This window comes from Scatophagus argus, chromosome 10, assembly GCF_020382885.2.
Source record: "Scatophagus argus isolate fScaArg1 chromosome 10, fScaArg1.pri, whole genome shotgun sequence".
In the NCBI taxonomy this organism is placed as follows: Eukaryota; Metazoa; Chordata; class Actinopteri; family Scatophagidae; genus Scatophagus; species Scatophagus argus.
The window spans coordinates 1,062,071-1,079,912 of record NC_058502.1 but is presented as its reverse complement, the minus strand read 5'-3'; the positions used below and the strand labels follow the sequence as shown (position 1 = coordinate 1,079,912).

The following is a 17,842-nucleotide window of genomic DNA, read 5'->3' as shown; positions in this document are numbered from 1 at the left end:
GTTTTTTAAACATGAATTTGTGAGAGTATGCAGGATGAACCTCAGAGGCACAAAACTGCTGAAACTTCTGATCTCACCTTGTTTAGTCTTAAATATTCATGTTGAGATTTGAGTCTTTAGGTACGGATTGGTCTCTAAAACCAAATGTTTGATTTAAGCACAACATCAGCACTAAAACCTTACATGTAATGTTTCTGTGATCATTTTGGTAAAGCTGGTAATCCAGTGAACAAGCATGTTAATCCTGAAACTTCTTAACAGTGATCCTCATTGAGATGCTGGTTTAATTTCCTGGTTTGCGTGTATCTCGTGGATGAACATGAAGGAGAAAACTCTTTCCATTGCGAGATCTCTCCTGGCATTTTGTTACAGACAGACACACTTTACGGTGTGTTTTTGCAGCAGTCCTGTTAAATCACAATTTCAGGCTTAGAGTTCTTGTTTCTCATCATCACATTTGGATTTATTAAACTGCTGCATTGCTTTAATTTTATTATTTATTAGAAGTTTATCATCTTAGGAAACACTGAACTTAGTGTGTAAAGCAGATTGATATAAAAATAATTGTTCATAATAGTGTTTATACTTTTTGTATTAATAATCTGAATTAGGAGTGTCACAATTTCAGTTCCAAAGTGTAAATCAGTCAAAATGAGTTTTCATTTTCAGTTATTGTTAACACCAACATGATCATCACCTCTCAGTCTCTTCCTCACTTACACAAGCAAGTCTAGCAGGTGTCTAAAGAAAAGCAAAAACTAGTCTGTGTGCTCTGCAAAAAGCCACCAGGAGGAGAAATTCTGAACTGGATTTCTTTTGAGGAATAGTTTGATGTAGACAGCAGGGCTTGTCAGGGCTTTGAACCGGTGATCTGCTGATCTTCACAAATCAAGACTCGATTGTCTAACAGCTGCTGAAAAGATGATGATGAAAGTGACATATTTTGTCATTGGAGGGAACTCACTCCAACGAAATTCGTTCTCTGCATTTAACCCACCCAAGTGACGTGCACACACACACAGCAAACCGGGGCAGTGGGCGACCGCGTGCAGCGCCCGGGGAGCAGTGGGGGTTAGGTACCTTGCTCAAGGGTACCTCAGCCATGGACACCGGGATGGGGAATCGAACCAGCGATCCACCGGTTACGGGTCCGACACCCTAACCGCTGCTGAGCAAAATCATTTTAGTCAAATCGAATCGTGAATGTGGAGAATCCTGACACTCCTAATGAAATGTAAATATGCATCTAATGAATTTAGGTTAGTTTTATGACTTTGTTGCCATAGGATACAAGCTTGTTTATCTCATTTAAAAGGAGCCTCTATTGGTTTTTGAATCTCCTAAGAAATTAATCATCATCTGTAGCCTTTCCTCTGTCATCTTCACAACCCAAACTACTTTTTACAGTCAAGGTAAAGAATAAAGTTGTTTTGTAGGACTCAGTTGAGGTGAAGTGGGTGTTGTACACTGACACACCACTCGGTGGCATCGCAGGTCACACTTGCCTCAGACTTTAGTGTGAGAGAGCTGACGAACCTGACTGAGATTCAATTCGTCCACATGTTATCCCAGAAAACTTATTACAGATTTACACCCGTTCTGCATCAGATGAAGTGTCATTCTCATGTTGGAAGTTAGTTTTCATAATTGTAATGATTCTGTTTTAATTTGAAGGGCACGATTCATCCATTCAGGAAGACACAAAGATCCGTCTTTGGAAAACTCCTGCAGGAATTCAGACTGGTCTCCTCAGACAGACGGGTAAGAGAGTGTATGAGTGTGTGTGTGTTTGTGTGTGTGTGAGATGAAATGCATCGCAAAACCCCTAATTTTACACTTTTCTAAAGGCAGATGCAATAGTCGCGTCAGCTCAGGTATTCTTTTATCTCATGTTTTTCATGGTCCAGACGTTGTCTCGGTTTGCGCTCGGTAGTCGGCCTCAGGAGAATCCTCGCTTTATAATCCCACTCTCCTGTAAGCTGGTTAGGTTCTGTGTCTCATACACAGTTGAACCCAAACACCTCCAGTAATCCTGTTTTCCCAGCAGGTCACTGTGTTCCAGTGAAAGCAGCAGGATGAAGCTCTCACAGTAAAGTAACATCCACCACGAGCTGAACGCTGGTCCACTTTTTATTTTTGGGCAGCTTCCGAGTTCAGAGCTTTTACATTGCTGTGGCTGGTTTTCTTTTTGCAGAAACTAAGAAACCCTACAAGGAAGAATAAATTGACAATGTAATATCGCTAATTAATAACTAATTAAAATAATGAAAAAAAAAAAAATTACTTGAACGTGCATAGTGTGATAAGACCTACCTCAAAATGACAGAAAGTGTCTTTGGGAAAAATTTATTTGGCATGTACTTATTTTGGCTCGTGTCCCATCTGCTAATATGGAGAGGCAGGATTTTATGAGCTGTACTGCAGCCAGCCACCAGGTGGCGTCCAGATGTTTTGTCTCTCATGTCACCCACTTTGGCTAAAACCTGTACAATTTAAAGCTACTAGTACTTCTAAACACAGATTATAAATGTTTCCCATTTCTAACTGTACGTGTTATATCCAGCCGCCAGTAAATGCATCCTCACAACGCAAACAGCAACACACCTCCTTCATGTCCTGATTTCCCGATCAGAAAACACGTTCAGTTCAAATGCTTTTAGAGGAGAAAGCAGTTGTGTGCTGTGCGTCACAACGAAGCAGGGAAGGATGTAGAGTGAAAGCTAAAAATGCTTCTGATGAACACTGGAGACGTGATAATGACATGATTATTTTGTGTGTGTGTGTGTGTGTGTGTGTGTGTGTGTGTGTGTGTGTCAGCGTTATTGTTCTGTAATCCACTCTGACCACATGCTGGCAGGGGGTCTTTCTTCCACATAGAGCCTTGGATTGGATTACACGGTGTCCAACACGGCTTAGAGGCCAAACATAGTTCAAAGCGAGGAAAGTTGAGGTGTGCGTCCTCAGCGCCTCATCTCACGTCTCCGGTTACCTTTTGTGTTGTCAAATAAGGTGAAGGCTTGTCAACATCCGATTTCAGGTTCATTTCAACCGACGGGAGTTTTACAGGCCGATTACAGCAGAATATTTTTTGCAGCAGTCGCTGATAGGTGATCCTTTGTGCTGAAGTAATGTGATTTTTAAATCTGGACATTTTTATTCCAGACATGAGATGTTGTCAGTATTTTCTCTTTCTGAAACGTCGGTATGCCTTCAACAAAGTGCTCGTTATTTGAGCATCTCTGCACCTTTCAGGTGTGAGAAACCTCACTCAGAAACTGATAATCACTCTCAACACTTCAGTGCACCATCACTGCCTTTTGAGGACAAATTTTGCGAGAGGTGTTTCCATATTTGTGTGATTTGTCCCAGCTCGTCCCTGTCAGTGAGCCAGCTTTTCATCCTGCCATCATTTGCAACAGTTATGTCCCAGCTCCACAAACACTACTTCCTGCATCTCCTACAGCTATAAAATTGTGTCTTTTCTTTTGACTCTCCTTAAAGTTGTCTGCAATAAAATTTCACAGCAAACTTGCACAGGTTACATTAACTTTACTCGGTGTGTTCCGTTTGTCAGGGGGATCCACGCTAAGCACATTTTCAGAGTAGCACTGAGACTTTGGACGGTTTCTGCTCTCCACGTCCATTGTTCAGCACGTGTTTGTAGTGCTGGATGCTGCAGTGACAAAATGTTCTGATACAAGTGGAACAGGGACATGAGGCCGTCAGCAGAGGAAAGACATGACTGGAGGACAGGAGAGTGAGACGACCGGGCGTCATCTCGTTTCTGCTCCAGCAACCGAGTTGGAAATTCCTCCGTCCGTGTTAACAGACCGCCGCAGCCGTCGCTTCATTATGTAATTAGGTTTATTTTGAGAGGAGAACAGGGCCACCCTGGAGACACAGGGCTGTGACGGCTCCGATCCGAGGAGACTCAGAGCGGGAGAGGACGGTTTTTTTTCTCTGCTTTTGCTGCCACAGGAAGGGAGGTTTCTGTTTGGTCAGAATAACCCACAAATCCAACTGCACATCCTCCCAGCTGTTACCAGGAAACTCAATTTGTGTTCTTCCTCTCATCTTTAGAGGCTCATATGAGTCACGCCCCTCCTCACCACGATGACACACATTTGTTTGGCGCTGCCCGATGATGCGGCAGCGCGGCACGGCGCTCAGCGATGATGTAATCAGGCCTGGCATCAGCAGGGGCTCCTTATTTTATACAGTACCTGGTGACTGAGCCGCTCGACGGGCGCAGCAGCCCTGTCACTCCAATGTCACATGTAACCTCAATATACTGGCACGCCGTTACGCCGCCGGATAGCCGGACGACAGCGCTGACGGACAGACGGGGGCAGTAGAGTGTCAGGATTTAACAACCACGTACTCTGCTCCAGGCACTGAGTGTATGTGTGCATGAAGGGGGGGTTGGGAATGTTTTGGACCCAGTGCTGTCTCTCTGTTTGCACACACACACACGCACACACACACACACACACACACACACACACACACACACACACACACACACTGTGGGTCTCCCATGCCTGTCGCTGGAGCTAGTGCTGTCACCAGACGCCCCAGTGCTGTCATAACACAGCACACCACAGTAATTGTAGATTTCACAGCACTCGGTGCTCCCCACCATGGGATATGACTCCAACACGAAGTGACAGGCCAGGACACACACGGACACACACGGACACACACACACACACATGTGCGCTCCCATGTTCCATTTCTTGTTTCTCTTCCCTCTGACACACACAATCTCTCTCCTTCTTGCTGCTCTGAGGGTGAGTTTAGACTCAAGGTTTTATTTCTGTTTTTTTCTTCACTGAAAATTCTGCTGAATTTACATCCAGGCAGAAGGAGTAAGAACGGTGTTGAACGGATCATAAGCATCAAGACCGTCGTCACCATACAACAACAGCATTGATCCTTTGTGCACACGCTTCAATTGAACCTCTGTTCACATTTTCTTCACAGGCAACTTGTGGTTGTTTGTGCGAGTAATGACGAAGGAGGAAGTGATGCTTGACAAAACCTTGTTAGAAGGCATTCGTGATGCGCTTCTACCATCAAGTCCATGTTGGTCCCTTTTATGACGTTGACTGAGTCTTTTCCTAAGCAGCTTTAGTTGCTTAACCCTCATCAAACTTTCATGTTGATGTTGTGGCCAAACAAAAGTCCTTTTCTCTGGATGAGCTTGTTGCAGCTTTGCGTTCAGCAGAAATGTGAAAATACATGATCACGTTCCTCAGAGAGCCTTGGCGGATTTCATCAGAAAATACCACACAACTTAAAAAAACAACCGAGCAACGATAAAAATGCCATGGCACATGTAACAAGCACAGTTACTTCAAAACCTCTTCCTGCAAAATGAACACACAGCAGCTGCAGCCAGCAGTCACATTCACACCAGAAGAGAGCGTCATGTGTTGTACATGTGAGCTCGTAGAGTCCATCCCACAGTCGTTTGTGTGACACCTGCGATTGTATCGTCCAGTAGGAGTGTTTTCACCAGACCAGTAGACTCATCGATTGATCCAGAACTTTATTAGTAAAAACAACTCTCAGCTTCTTAAATGAAGTCCCTAATTTGCATTATTTGAGTTGATGTTTTAGCTACATTATCTCCTTTTTGTTCGATATATTTTTCTGTTTTGGCATTTAGAGTGGTAAATATCCAAAATGAATAATCAGACTTGCTACACGCTGCAAATGTTACTGATGAGCAGAGCTGCTCTTCCTCAGCACTGAGTCTGTTTTCTGCTCTCCGGGCCTCTGAAAGTGACCTTCCCCTGAGCTGGTGTTTCTGTGATGAACTGATTCAGACTCCAGCGAACGTGTTAGGCCACACGGCCAGGCCTCGCTCGCCCAGAGAATCCACCCGTATCCCTGACACAGCAGCAGGTCGGCCCCCGGCGGGAAACTCGCAGTCCGTCCAGCAGCCAAAACCCAGCGGCTCCCCGTCCACGTGTAGCTTTGGATTCAGAGAAGACGGCAGCTGTTCACCTGCCAGAGCATCTGCTGCAGGACACTGACTGACAGTCGGGGGGAATCCCGTTAAGGAGAAGTTCAGCTCGGCCTCTTCTTTGTTCTCCTCAGGAAGAGCTTAGGGTCATCACTGTTTTCTGGGTTTCCCTTTGGACAAGTTGAACAGAAAACTGTGTAGCACATAGAGCAATGAAACAACGTTCCTCCGGCATGCTGCATGGTGCTACATAAAGGAGGACGCGTACTGCGTATAAAGTCCAGAAAACGGGCAGATTTTGGTCGATTCTCAGATCCGATATTTAACCTTTTTTACGAAATGTATGAAAGTGAAGCACCCTTAATAACGATGATAATAGAAATATTTAAAAAATCAGTTTGTCAGTGTTTGTGGACAAATTATTTCATGGTTAGACTCCTCAAGCATTTACTGAATGGCTGATAAAAGCTTTTTTTTTTTTTTCAGAAATTCAGTGTTGACAGAAAAGTTGGCGGATCCCATTTGTGTGAAGTGATGACGAGGTCGAGCCGCTTTGCGCCGTTTGTTCTCGCTCTTCAACGGTTATTTTGTTTGTTTGTTGTCGTTTTCAGTCGTGGAGGATCCTGCTGTTCGGGGCTTTCAACCTGCTGTGTACCGGCTGTCTGCTGATGTGGTGCAGCTCCACCAACAGCATGGGTGAGCACACACACACACACACACACACACACACACACACACACACACACACACACACCGACATTAACAGGTGGAGATGCCTGTCTACATACAGTAAACACAGATTGACACTTAAACACATGTACACTGAAGCTTGTGTGTGTTTGTGTGTGTGTGTGTGTGTGTGTGTGTGTGTGTGTGTGTGTGTGTGTGAGGTGGGGGGTCACCTCAGTCAAAATATGGCACTTTAAAGGGCATGTTGAAGAAACAGCGTCTGTTTTTACCCTCCGGTGCTGCAGCACAGAGAACACATCTGCCGGGTTGGCGACCTCGAGCTTTAGTTTATTTCCTCTCCTCAAACGGCGTCGCAGCAGCGCAGAGCCGTGCCCCCCACCAGGAGAGAAACATCTGAAAGGAGATGTGAGCTAACTGTCAGTGTGGAATAAAGTGGTTGTTAAAAAGTTTGAAATTGGATGTTAAAACATTTCCAGCCAACTGCTTTGTGCTTCGAGTCAGTTCACCTCTGCTTTTTAGAGCTTGGTCTTACTGTCCTCCTGTCCTGCGGTTTGTGCAGTAATTACTGAGACTTTTGGGCTTCAAAGATGTTGAATGTGTGCATGAAACGTTGGTTGTCAGTAGCGTCGGTCAGTGTCAGTGTTGCTCTTAACTGTGAGAGCGCGTTTCAAAGCATTTCCTGCCTCAGCCGAGCTGTCTGCTGGCTTCGCTCGAGACGATGTGACGAGATCGTATTTAGGACGTGAAAAACACACACACGCTCAGACACGTGCATCCGTGCGCAGGTTTCATACGTTAAGCAGCGTTGCAGGTGAGGAGAGTGAATGAAAACATTTCGTTGAGATACATGATGTATTTTAAAGTGAGCAGTTTAAGTATTGAGTCAGTGTGATGAGGTTGAGGTTTAAAAAGTAACCGTGTTTGAATTTTTGATCTGTTAAGTTGACTGTAAACAGGCACATATCTCATTGGGAGCTGTGTTTCACCTGAACAAAGTGGCTTGAATTCGGTGTGCAGATGTGGTGTTTATGGTCAGTGAGACTCGTGTCCGCCACCATCATTAAATCCTCTCTCAGTGATTCCATCACTCAGGAAAATGCTGCCATGAAAAGAATAACATGCAACTTTATCCCTGCTCACCCGCTCTGTCTGCAAATACTGCAGCATAAGCCCCACACACACACACACACACACACACACACACACACACACACACACACACACACACACACACACACACGTACATTGGTGGCGTCGGGTGTCATGCAGACAGGAAGCGGAGGACAGGTATCGAACAAATGAGGGGAAGGCGACACCTCTGTCGATACGCGGCCCCAGTGAGAACAACGGGAGCAGACAGCGGGCCAGTCTCAATACTATAAGTCAGGTTCCTCGTCGTGTTTAAAATCTCCTCCACTCACAGGGTCAGTAAGCACTTTAATCACACCTGCTACTTTACCTGAGTTACCTGCTTGAGTTTTTACCTGAGGATCTTCTCATTCTGTCTGGTTAATTAATCTATTTGTTATTTCTCAGTTGATCTTCCAGAAAATCTACCAGGTCACGGTATACATGAGTGGACTGAAAGCCCACTCCTAATGCCCAATAAAAGTTTAAGCAGCTGATACTTTGAAATGAACAGATTTATGAATTAAAACTGAAGCAGAAAATCCAGAACAGAAAGGTCTCGGTGTGCCTGTTAATATGTCTGTTTGTCATGAGATGGGCCGACTCCTGACTGGCACACGAACAGGCTGAACTCGGGTTCACTCTCATTATTCCCCTTCAGTGTGAGCTGTCGTTCCCACACGCTGACAGTCTGAACATCCCTGTGTGTGTGGTGGTATAACTTTGTTTGGCCCAGTGAGGTCTCTTCACGTGCTGAGCTGTTTGCTGAAGACCCTGAAGGTTTAGAGTGTACAGTGTTTGTCTTCCACCTCATTAGACAGACGCCACAGACACGCACACACACACACACACGCACACACACACACACATTTATATTAAATTACCTCACACCAAAATACTACTGCTCCACCTCCTGATCACTACCGCACGTCCTCTGGCTCCAAATGACATGAGCAAGATGGCGGTGCTCGTATCTGGGACATTTTGGCTCCTCAGGTGGAGACGTGTCAGCCATCCTTATGTACTGTATATCTTCAGCCTTTAAACTGAATATTTGACTCATTTACAGCAGAAGGAGGACTGGTCTTCTTTTGGGACACTGCAGGTGTCATGTTTATGGCCCTAACACTGTTTATATTTCCTATATTATGTCTTTTCCCCAAATTCAGAATAATTAAATGCTTGTTACAAAATCAGATGCTTCTATGGCAGGGTTTGTATGTTGTTTAGTTTTTACTCCAGTTACAGTAAAATAACATCAGGATCAGTCATGTCTCAGGTCTTTACTTCAAATTCAGTATCTGATGCAGCTTCGCTTAGTTTTTCTCTGCATGTCGGTCACATGGAACTGTTAGTGCGTTTGGAAAATGTGTACATCCAACGCCTCCAGTGCATTTCTGCCTGTAGTTTAAATGAAGCATAACCCACATAGAAGACGCACACACGCACACACATCCTCGTTGACCCCCCTTTGCAAGTCTAATACCATGTTCTAGAGCAGCCGCCACAGTGATGAAGCCTCATATGTACATACTGTACTGCACTCTAATGCAGGAGCATGTGCATGGAAACGCACACACACACCACACTGGCCCCATTAGCTCATGACTAACGGCTTAGTAGACGTGTAAACACACACACTATACCATATACACCATATACACACAGACCCACACCCTGCAATCTGGTCCAATGTTCTCATCTTGGCTGACAGCCTGTTTGCAAATACACACACACACACACACACACACACACATGCGGTAGACTCCATACATGCCTTCCTTGTGCACTGAGGCGGTTAACCCTCAGTCGACCTGTGAAGCCGTCCAAAGAGATAATCATACTCCAGCTTATCCAGACCCACTGCTCCTCATGTCATTCCCTCTCTCTGTGTGTGTGTGTGTGTATACACGTGTACTGTAGTTAGAAGAAAATGCAACCAGCTTGGAGTGTGTGTGTGTGTGTGTATGAAATATATCTAACAGGACATGTATTAACCAGTCAACAAGAACATTATTGTGAATTTTTAATAACTGATCAAAGCACATTGAATTTATGTTTTTCTGTGAAGTTGCTGTTGGAGATGCTGGAGTCCACAGCAGACCACGAAAAGTGCAGATCTCGCTTCCCTGGCGTCTCTGAGCGCTGCACATGCACAGACCCCGTGAGGGACAAAATGGCGTTGGTTTGAAAATGTTGGCGTCGACACAGCGCTGGGCCTACAGCCGGCGATGTGTGTGTTTGCTGAGTGATTGTGCGTATAAAGGTTGGGTTGTGTGTCCGTGTGTCTGTCCAAGTGCTGTTTAAGCAGAGCTGTTGTTGCACTGTTGGTGAAACATAAGCTGATGATGAGTCTACAGAACTGTGTGTGTGTGTGTGTGTGTGTGTGTGTGTGTGTGTGTGTGTGTGTGTGTTTGTGTTTGTTCCATTGAGACAAAAAGCTGATGCCTTTACTTTGTAACAGGCTGAAAGCTGAACCAGTTGTCCACTGCACAATTTGATATGGGAGCCTGACTGCGCACACACACACACACACACACACACACACACACCTACCTCAGCTCTGTCTTTCACCTTAACTCACCTCCCTCTCTCTTTCACCTGTGTCTCACCCACGTCTGTCTCCCAACACTTGTTGACCCCACCCTCCTGTCGCCTCCTCTCAGCTGACGGATGGATGGACTGTCTCTTCAGCCGTGTGTGTGTGTGTGTGAGAGAGAGAGAGAGAGAGAGAGAGAGAGAGAGAGAGATGGGCTAAGATACAAGGAAAAGATGCTTGAGAGGGAATTGTGTAAGTGTTTCAAGAGAACTGAGTCTGGTTGTCACAATACCAGAATTTTAAACGTTGTACCAGTATAAAAATTAAATTCGATACCCCTTATGATACTGTGGCAGAAAGTGGGGGAAAAAAAGTCTTAAACACACACCCAGTGCTGCTTCAGAAAGTCACTGTAGTTATTTTGTTTGAAATAAAATGTAAGAAATGTCAACAAAAACAAAAAATAATTTATTTTTCAATTTTTTTCATTTACCAGTATGTGATAGTATTGAAAATAATAATAATAATCCTAATACTCCTACTACTAATCATTATTATTATTATTGTCATTATTCCCATGTACTGTGTTTTTCTGTCTGTTTGACTGCCTGTGTGTACATGTGTGTATACAGTCCCCATGTGTGTATGTGTGTGTGTCTCTCCAGCTGTTTTGTTGGCTCAGAGCAGCAATGAGAAACCAGGTCAAGTGTCTGTTCCACAGGCGAATAAATGCACCTCCTCCTCCTCCTCCTATTCCTCTTCCTCCTCTCGGTTCTCCTCTTCACTTTTGCCTTCTCTGACCAGGATGAGGAGGAGAAACACTAGGGTGTGTGTTTATGTCTGTAAATGATATTATTTTAGAGCAGAAGATGTACAATTAAAATTGACAAGCAAAAGTTAAGAGATTTTTTACTGACTTTGTAAATTTTTGGATGCGGTTTTCGATGCGGTTGAAACCACATGGAAACCAAAGAAGCAGTATTTCCAGCAGTGAGACGCGCCCTGTGGGCGCGGCCAGAATCAGGAGAGGAAAGAGAAGCTGAAAGGTCCGTCGGAGAGGGACGCAGCGAGGAAACGTCAAAGCGGGTGTCAAACCACCTGCTCAAACAAATTGATTGGGATGCACGATAATGCACACGTATTGATTTCTCACCAGATAATCATCTTGCATGCCTCTGAATTTGTACTCCCAATACGCGTCATTCACTGCATCCAGCACACATGCATAAAGTTTATTCAGTATCTCCAGCCCTAATCTGAACGTAGGAGCACTGAGGGAGCTGAATGTGAATGAGGTTCATCTGAGTTATTTCTTCAGCTTTGTCTGTTGTTGTTGTTTTGTGCTGTCGCAGTGTTTGTGTGCATATACATTAGTTTGTTTCTCATCCAGACATGGTTGAGTGTGCGCCTGTGATCTGAGCTGTGTGTGTGTGCGTGCGTGCGTGCGCGCATGTGTGTCTGTGTTGTCCCCAGGCCCTGAGTGTTCCTGTGTGTCAGAACACAGCTGGTGAAGGAGTCCGTCCCATGGGGCCCTCAGTACAACCAACACACACTCACAGTTATCTGTGTGTGTGTGTGTGTGTGAGAGAGAGAGATCAGCTCCTCTTACTCCCCAAACAGCCACCACATCTGCTTTGCTCTCAGTGTGACTCGATCACCTAAACACACTGATGATGTCTGTGAATCTGCTCCCACCTTTAAAGGGACAGTTCACTGCAGACTTGTTACAAATTTATGATTTTGTTTTTTAAGTAGACATTTTTTTTATTGGACAAAACTTGTTTTGATATTAAAAAAGATCTAAAACAGAGAGGAGCTTTAGCTTGAAAAACATGATGCTGACCATCCAAGCTGTTGTGACAGCAGAAGTGAGAAAGTTGATAAACCTAAACTCAAGCCACAGGTACTGGATCAGTGCAGGACTCTGGTCAGCGGGAGAGCACTTTACTAACCAGCATTTAGTTTTCCTAAATGGCAGTTTTGTTCGGACAGATGATGTTGCATTGATTGTGATGAGCGGAGGGGTTTGCAGGGAGCGGGGTCAGGGCACGCGGGACTCGAGGACAGCAGTGTGTTGGGTTTAACATATCACTGCCAGCTGCCTCTCAAATCCCACTTGGAGACATGAGAATCTCTTTGGTTTCACAAATGGACACAGCAGAGTCTCAGTCTGGTTTCATATCGACAGAAGTCCCTCGTCATATCTGAGGACGATGAGCTGCCTGTGTGGGCCATGGCCAACAGGGACTGTGTGTGTGTTAACCGTGTGTTTGTTTTATGATTTGAAACATGTTTTTCCTCCTCCTGATCCCACTGACAGAAGCACCTTGAATTCACCTGTAAATTCAGTGCAAATTGTTGCTTACGTGTAAGGGAAGATGGCGTGTTGATGCTTTCTCCTGGAAAACAGCCAACACTCTTAAGCCTTGTGTGAAGCTGGAAGTTAAGACTTTGTTCCTTAGTCCATCACCTGGTTAAGCGCTCATTATGCCACACATATTTGTGTGCTGCCCTTGATTTGAATGATTCAGCTGGAGACCAGGATGAAAACTGTCAGATCAACTTAGCGTTAAGGTTGTAGTGTGTTGGTTTGTGTGTTTACTGGATTAGTTGGTGTGTGTTTGCATGTTAATATCGATAATGTTGTGATCATGCCCTTAGAGTGTGAGTGTGTGTGTGTGTGTGTGAGTGTGTGTGTGTGTGTGTGTGTGTGTGTGTGTGTGTGTGTGTGCGCGGCCTCAGTCTCATGTTTCTCCCTCAGTGGTCAGCAGTGTCAGTGCTGGGCAGTGTTCCCAGCCTTCTCCCTGTCCTCTTCATCTTTCTCCTCTTCCTCTTATATCATTCTGTTCTTTATCTTTCTGTCGCTGGTGCTCCTCCACCTCCTCCTCCCTCCTCTTCCTCTGGGGAGCCTCCTCACCACAGCAGTTGAGGCGTTCGATAGAAGCTTTTAGTTTACATCTGCAGCACACAAGAGATGACCTGATACTGTGTGTGTGTGTGTGTGTGTGTGTGTGTGTGTGTGTGTGTTCTGAGTCTCACTTTACTGTTTACCGGAACCAGTGACACTAAGCTGCTATTTGCTGCGGTTAGCACATTCTGTAGCTGTGTGTGTGTGTGTGTGTGTCATGCTGAGTTTAAGACCAGCAGAATATGAACACATTCAGCCGTGTTTCTCAGTGTAGACGTACAGAAGTGATGCAGAACCGTGTGGTGCAGTTGGTGTGTTTTAGCTCGTGACAGGAACAGGAACATGTTGAAGCAGGATGTCTTCTTCTCGTAATTGTTGACCATCACGTTGGAGGCGATTTAAAAAAAGTTCTCACACTGCAGTGATGGAAAGCAAAGCTGTTAGCGTCGTCTTTAAACCTCTTTAAATACTTTAAACGCACGGCGCAAATATTTTCCCCTTTTTCTCAAATCTCAGTGCATTTATTCTTATTCTCTCTGCTGCTCCAAACCTTTTGGTCTTGTATTTTGATACTTTTATTTTACTCAGTCGCTCACAGTAGTTTTTCGTTGTAATTTTCTTGTAATTTTTTTGATGCAGCTGAGGAAGAAGTTGGGTGCGTTTGATTTGGTGTGATGGATCTCCCTGCTCTTCAGTTGTTGCAGAATCGCTTTGAATCAAAATCTTCTTCTTTCCATTTCTCGATTTACTTCACTCAGCTGATCAACAGTGATAAATGAAGTGCCCACATCATCAATATGTTAATCAATGTTTGCATCTCCTATGTGTGCATTTACTGTGAATGTGCTTTTACTTTGTGTGTGTGTTTGGGCTGCTCCTCTGCAGACTGCATTAAATATTCATCTTTCTGCTCATATTTCTCTTCTCTCATCTGTCTGTTCACCTCTCGCTTCCATCCCTTCTACCTCCTCTTTCTTTCTTTTTTTTGAAGTTGTTATGCTTCTATGCTTCTCCTTTCCTTCCTTCCTTCCGTCTTTCTTGCCCCTGTCCATCTTGTCCACCTCTGAGGTCAAGCAAATGAAAAGAAAAGAATTAAGGAGGTGAAAGAATTGCAAATTGTATGAGAAAAGAAGAAAGTGAAGACAGAGTATGCTGACCAACCTCCTCTCATCTCCCCCTCTCCTCGTCTCCTCTTTCCTCTCCTCTCCTCTGTTGATAATTTCTGAAAACAAACAGGGATTTTAATCTTTCTCTAGTGGATATTGAGCTCTTTGTGGCATGTGTGTATGTTTCTGTGTTTTTTATAGTTCTGTTAAAGGTGTGCATCATATTCTTCATTCATACTGGTGTGTGTGTGTGTGTGTGTGTGTGTGAGACAGTAATGATGGCTGCCCTGTGTGATCTGTTTGTTGCTCTGGTATCACATCCACTCGTCCTCTGGATGTCAGTGTTTGGATGTAAGCAGGAGATTTATAAAGGAAAATGAACCGGTGTGTGTGGGTGTGTGTATGTAAAACTATCCAAGCACAGCGAGGGGAAATTTCAGCCCCGGTATTGATTTGGTCCGGCCTGTTTCAGGGTCACTGTGATGTCAGCGTTTGTATTATTATTGCCTTTACTGCCTGCTGCTTTTAATTCAGCACAACAAGATGACATCAAACCTCATTGATCGCTGTGGACACATGAGCTGCTGCATATCAACATAACAGGATAAAAGTTTGCTTAACAGGCCAATTACATTTTTACAATCAGCAAGAAATAATCTCATAAAATGTTATGATGCAGACTGCATTCACACTGCAAGTCAAAGTGGCCCAAATTTGATTGGTGTTTTTGGTCATGTGTGACTCAGGTGTTTTTTATTTTTTCCATAAAAGTGCGAACAAACCACACTGAATGTGATCTTTTTGAGTCTAATTTGAGCCACGCTGGCAGGTCTGTGACACTTTGAGTTTAGCATGTTGGCACTCAGCACAATCCGAGTGGTTACACCTTATGAGTAACAACCTGTCAGCCTTGAATAATCTGAATCTGCAAAATAATTAGCAACCACAGCTATCAAATAAATGTTGTTGGGTAAAAAGTGCGTAAAATAGTGGATGAGAAGTGTAAAGTAGTAGACCTAAAAGTAAAGGTACTCAAGTTAAGTACAGTTTAAGCTCTTCTGTGCAAGATGACCCGAGAATCTACACAAGTGAAGTAGAAGTACCTCAATGTTGTGTCCTAGTCTGTTGCATTTTTCGAATATGCTGAGAAGCTTGTAGCAAAATCTGAGGGTGTAATTTCCCTCTAAATGCTGAAGTAAATAAATAAGTAAAATCTTAAAATGTGTGACTGATTCTGTGGTTTTTAATTTCAATCTTGCTTAGATATTTTCCTCTTTACCATCCTGTCACTGTTGTTATGGACCGTGTCTCTCTCTCTCTCTCTCTCTCTCTCTCTCTCTCTCTCTCTCTCTCTCTCTCTCTCTCTCTCACTCACTCACACACACACACACACACACACACACACACACACTCATTCACTTTCTTTCTGTCTACCTGCCTGTATACATGTCTGTCACCCTGTCTGTCTGTCTAAACTCTCTCTTTCTGCCTGTCTGTCTGCCTCAATCTCTCGGTCCATCTGTCTTCCTCTTATTCTTTCTTTCTCTCTCACAGCCTGTCGCTCTGTCATTCAGCCTCAGTGCTGCTGTGTCTCTCTCTCTGTTCGCCTGTCTGTGTGTCTGGGCCGCTCTGTCAGGATTACATGGCGTCAGGTTGGCCAACATGGACGCCGGTGGTGGGGAAACAAAATGTTCCTCTCGGCACAAAGCCGCTCTAATCCGCTCTCCTCATCCCCCACAGCAGAGCCTGATTACAGAAAGCTGGTTGGGAAGCATTAAGACAGACAGGCAGAGAGACAGACAGGCATGTTGGTACTGAGTATGTAAGCCTGGTCAGTTGAATCTCCATATCTGGCTGGTTAACTGACTGATTAGTTTATTGGCTTGTCGGCTGACTGACTAATTAACCCGCTGAACCTTCAGCTTACCTGTTGCCTGATTGGCTGCTTTCCAACTTGCTGTCCAGGTAATTCACTCAGCGAAAGCCTGGCAGACGATCTGCAGGGCTGATTCAGTGACTTGCTAACTTACTGACCGAGTTGGTGATGTAAGCGCTGATGACCCAAGTGGATGGGCGGCAAAGATGTGTTCAGGTTTCATATCCTGTTCAGACTGCGTCCACAGTGACTTTGAAGTCATTGATCGTCGCTGCCTGTGATTGTTGCGACTGACACTTGATCATTTAAACATCTTCAAACTTAAACAATAAGTTTTTCCTCCTGTTGTCGCCTGTTTGCTTCAACCAAAACAGTCAGATCATTTATTCAGACACTTACCAATAAAATAGTGCTCCTTTGACTGATGTGCAATGAAATCATGTTACACCTTCAAAATTATGAATTCGCCAATCAGCTTACGGTCACAGCTCCTTTCCAGCATCTTGTGTTTGAATTGTGATGGTCTTTGTTTCTCTGTTGTCATTTCAGCCTTGACTGCCTACACATACCTCACCATCTTCGACCTCTTTAGGTGAGTGGAAAAATCAGCTTCGTTCCCAAATTATTGTACATATCAGTTCTGACGCAGAGAGAAAATCACCTGGATGTAATAAATGATGTGTCCAGTAAATGCTCCAGCTACCCGCTGAAAAGAGAAACGCTTGAACGTCTTTCACTTTTCAATTGCATCATATCAGTCTCGTTAATTTTTCATTAATTTCAAATATTTTATACAATAAACAAACAGCTTGGAGTGTGAAAAATGCAGAAACAAAGTCACATGTGAGACAACACTGTCTGCTCAGCTGTTGTACTGCTGCTGTTTTGATGGAGAATTTCCACTCATGAAAAATTAATTCTGAGATTATAATGAATAAAAGATAAATAAGAAGTGAACTTTAGCTGACCCCCTCTTGTTTCTGTGGTTGTTATCTACCATTTGTCTCTCACTGACTCCCCTCTTATTTGTCGTCCTCCTGTCCGTCCTCCCTCTGACCTGCAGCTTGATCACCTGTCTTATCAGTTCCTGGGTGACCATGAAGAAGCCCAGTCAGGTCCACTCATTTGGGTGAGTTCATCATGACAGTTGCTGTATACTGTGCACAACAGAACATGGTAGAGTTCGACCAGAAACGCACAGAGAAACACGCTCGACTTATTTAAAAAGCATCACGTCGGCCATGAAGAAGTGCATTCAGACCTTTGTGATAATCTGACATGTTGGTGTCATGTCTGAATCGGCATCCTGCTCACTTTAATGTAAAGTGGTCAAATATGCAGACGAAGAACAGAACTGAGATCACATATCAAGTCATTATTTCAACATCCAGCCATAATCATAATCTCATTCTCTCTATATCTAACTTGTCATACAGACTGCATGGATGAATTATTAAATATGCATAAAATACGTGCAGGTTGTGAGCTAATAGGAATTAACTGGTGCAGTGGATTCATCAGAGAAGACTGACGGATCGCCATTTTGAATGTTCCTTTGTTTTCTTCTGAAAGGATCACAAAATATGAATAACTCTCTGGCCTTACTTTATTTTGAAAATCTAAA

At 44.1% G+C, this 17,842-nt stretch overlaps 1 protein-coding gene across 1 annotated transcript in view; it reads left to right on the top strand.

Moving 5' to 3' along the window:
- Nucleotides 1-17,842, top strand: part of slc30a6 (solute carrier family 30 member 6) — a 40,365-nt gene that overhangs the window by 1,248 nt on the left and 21,275 nt on the right. The window contains exons 3-6 of the mRNA XM_046401113.1: nucleotides 1,675-1,761; nucleotides 6,583-6,667; nucleotides 16,768-16,810; nucleotides 17,282-17,347. Of these exons, the coding sequence (XP_046257069.1) occupies nucleotides 1,675-1,761; nucleotides 6,583-6,667; nucleotides 16,768-16,810; nucleotides 17,282-17,347 (281 nt within the window). The remainder of the gene's footprint in view (nucleotides 1-1,674; nucleotides 1,762-6,582; nucleotides 6,668-16,767; nucleotides 16,811-17,281; nucleotides 17,348-17,842) is intronic.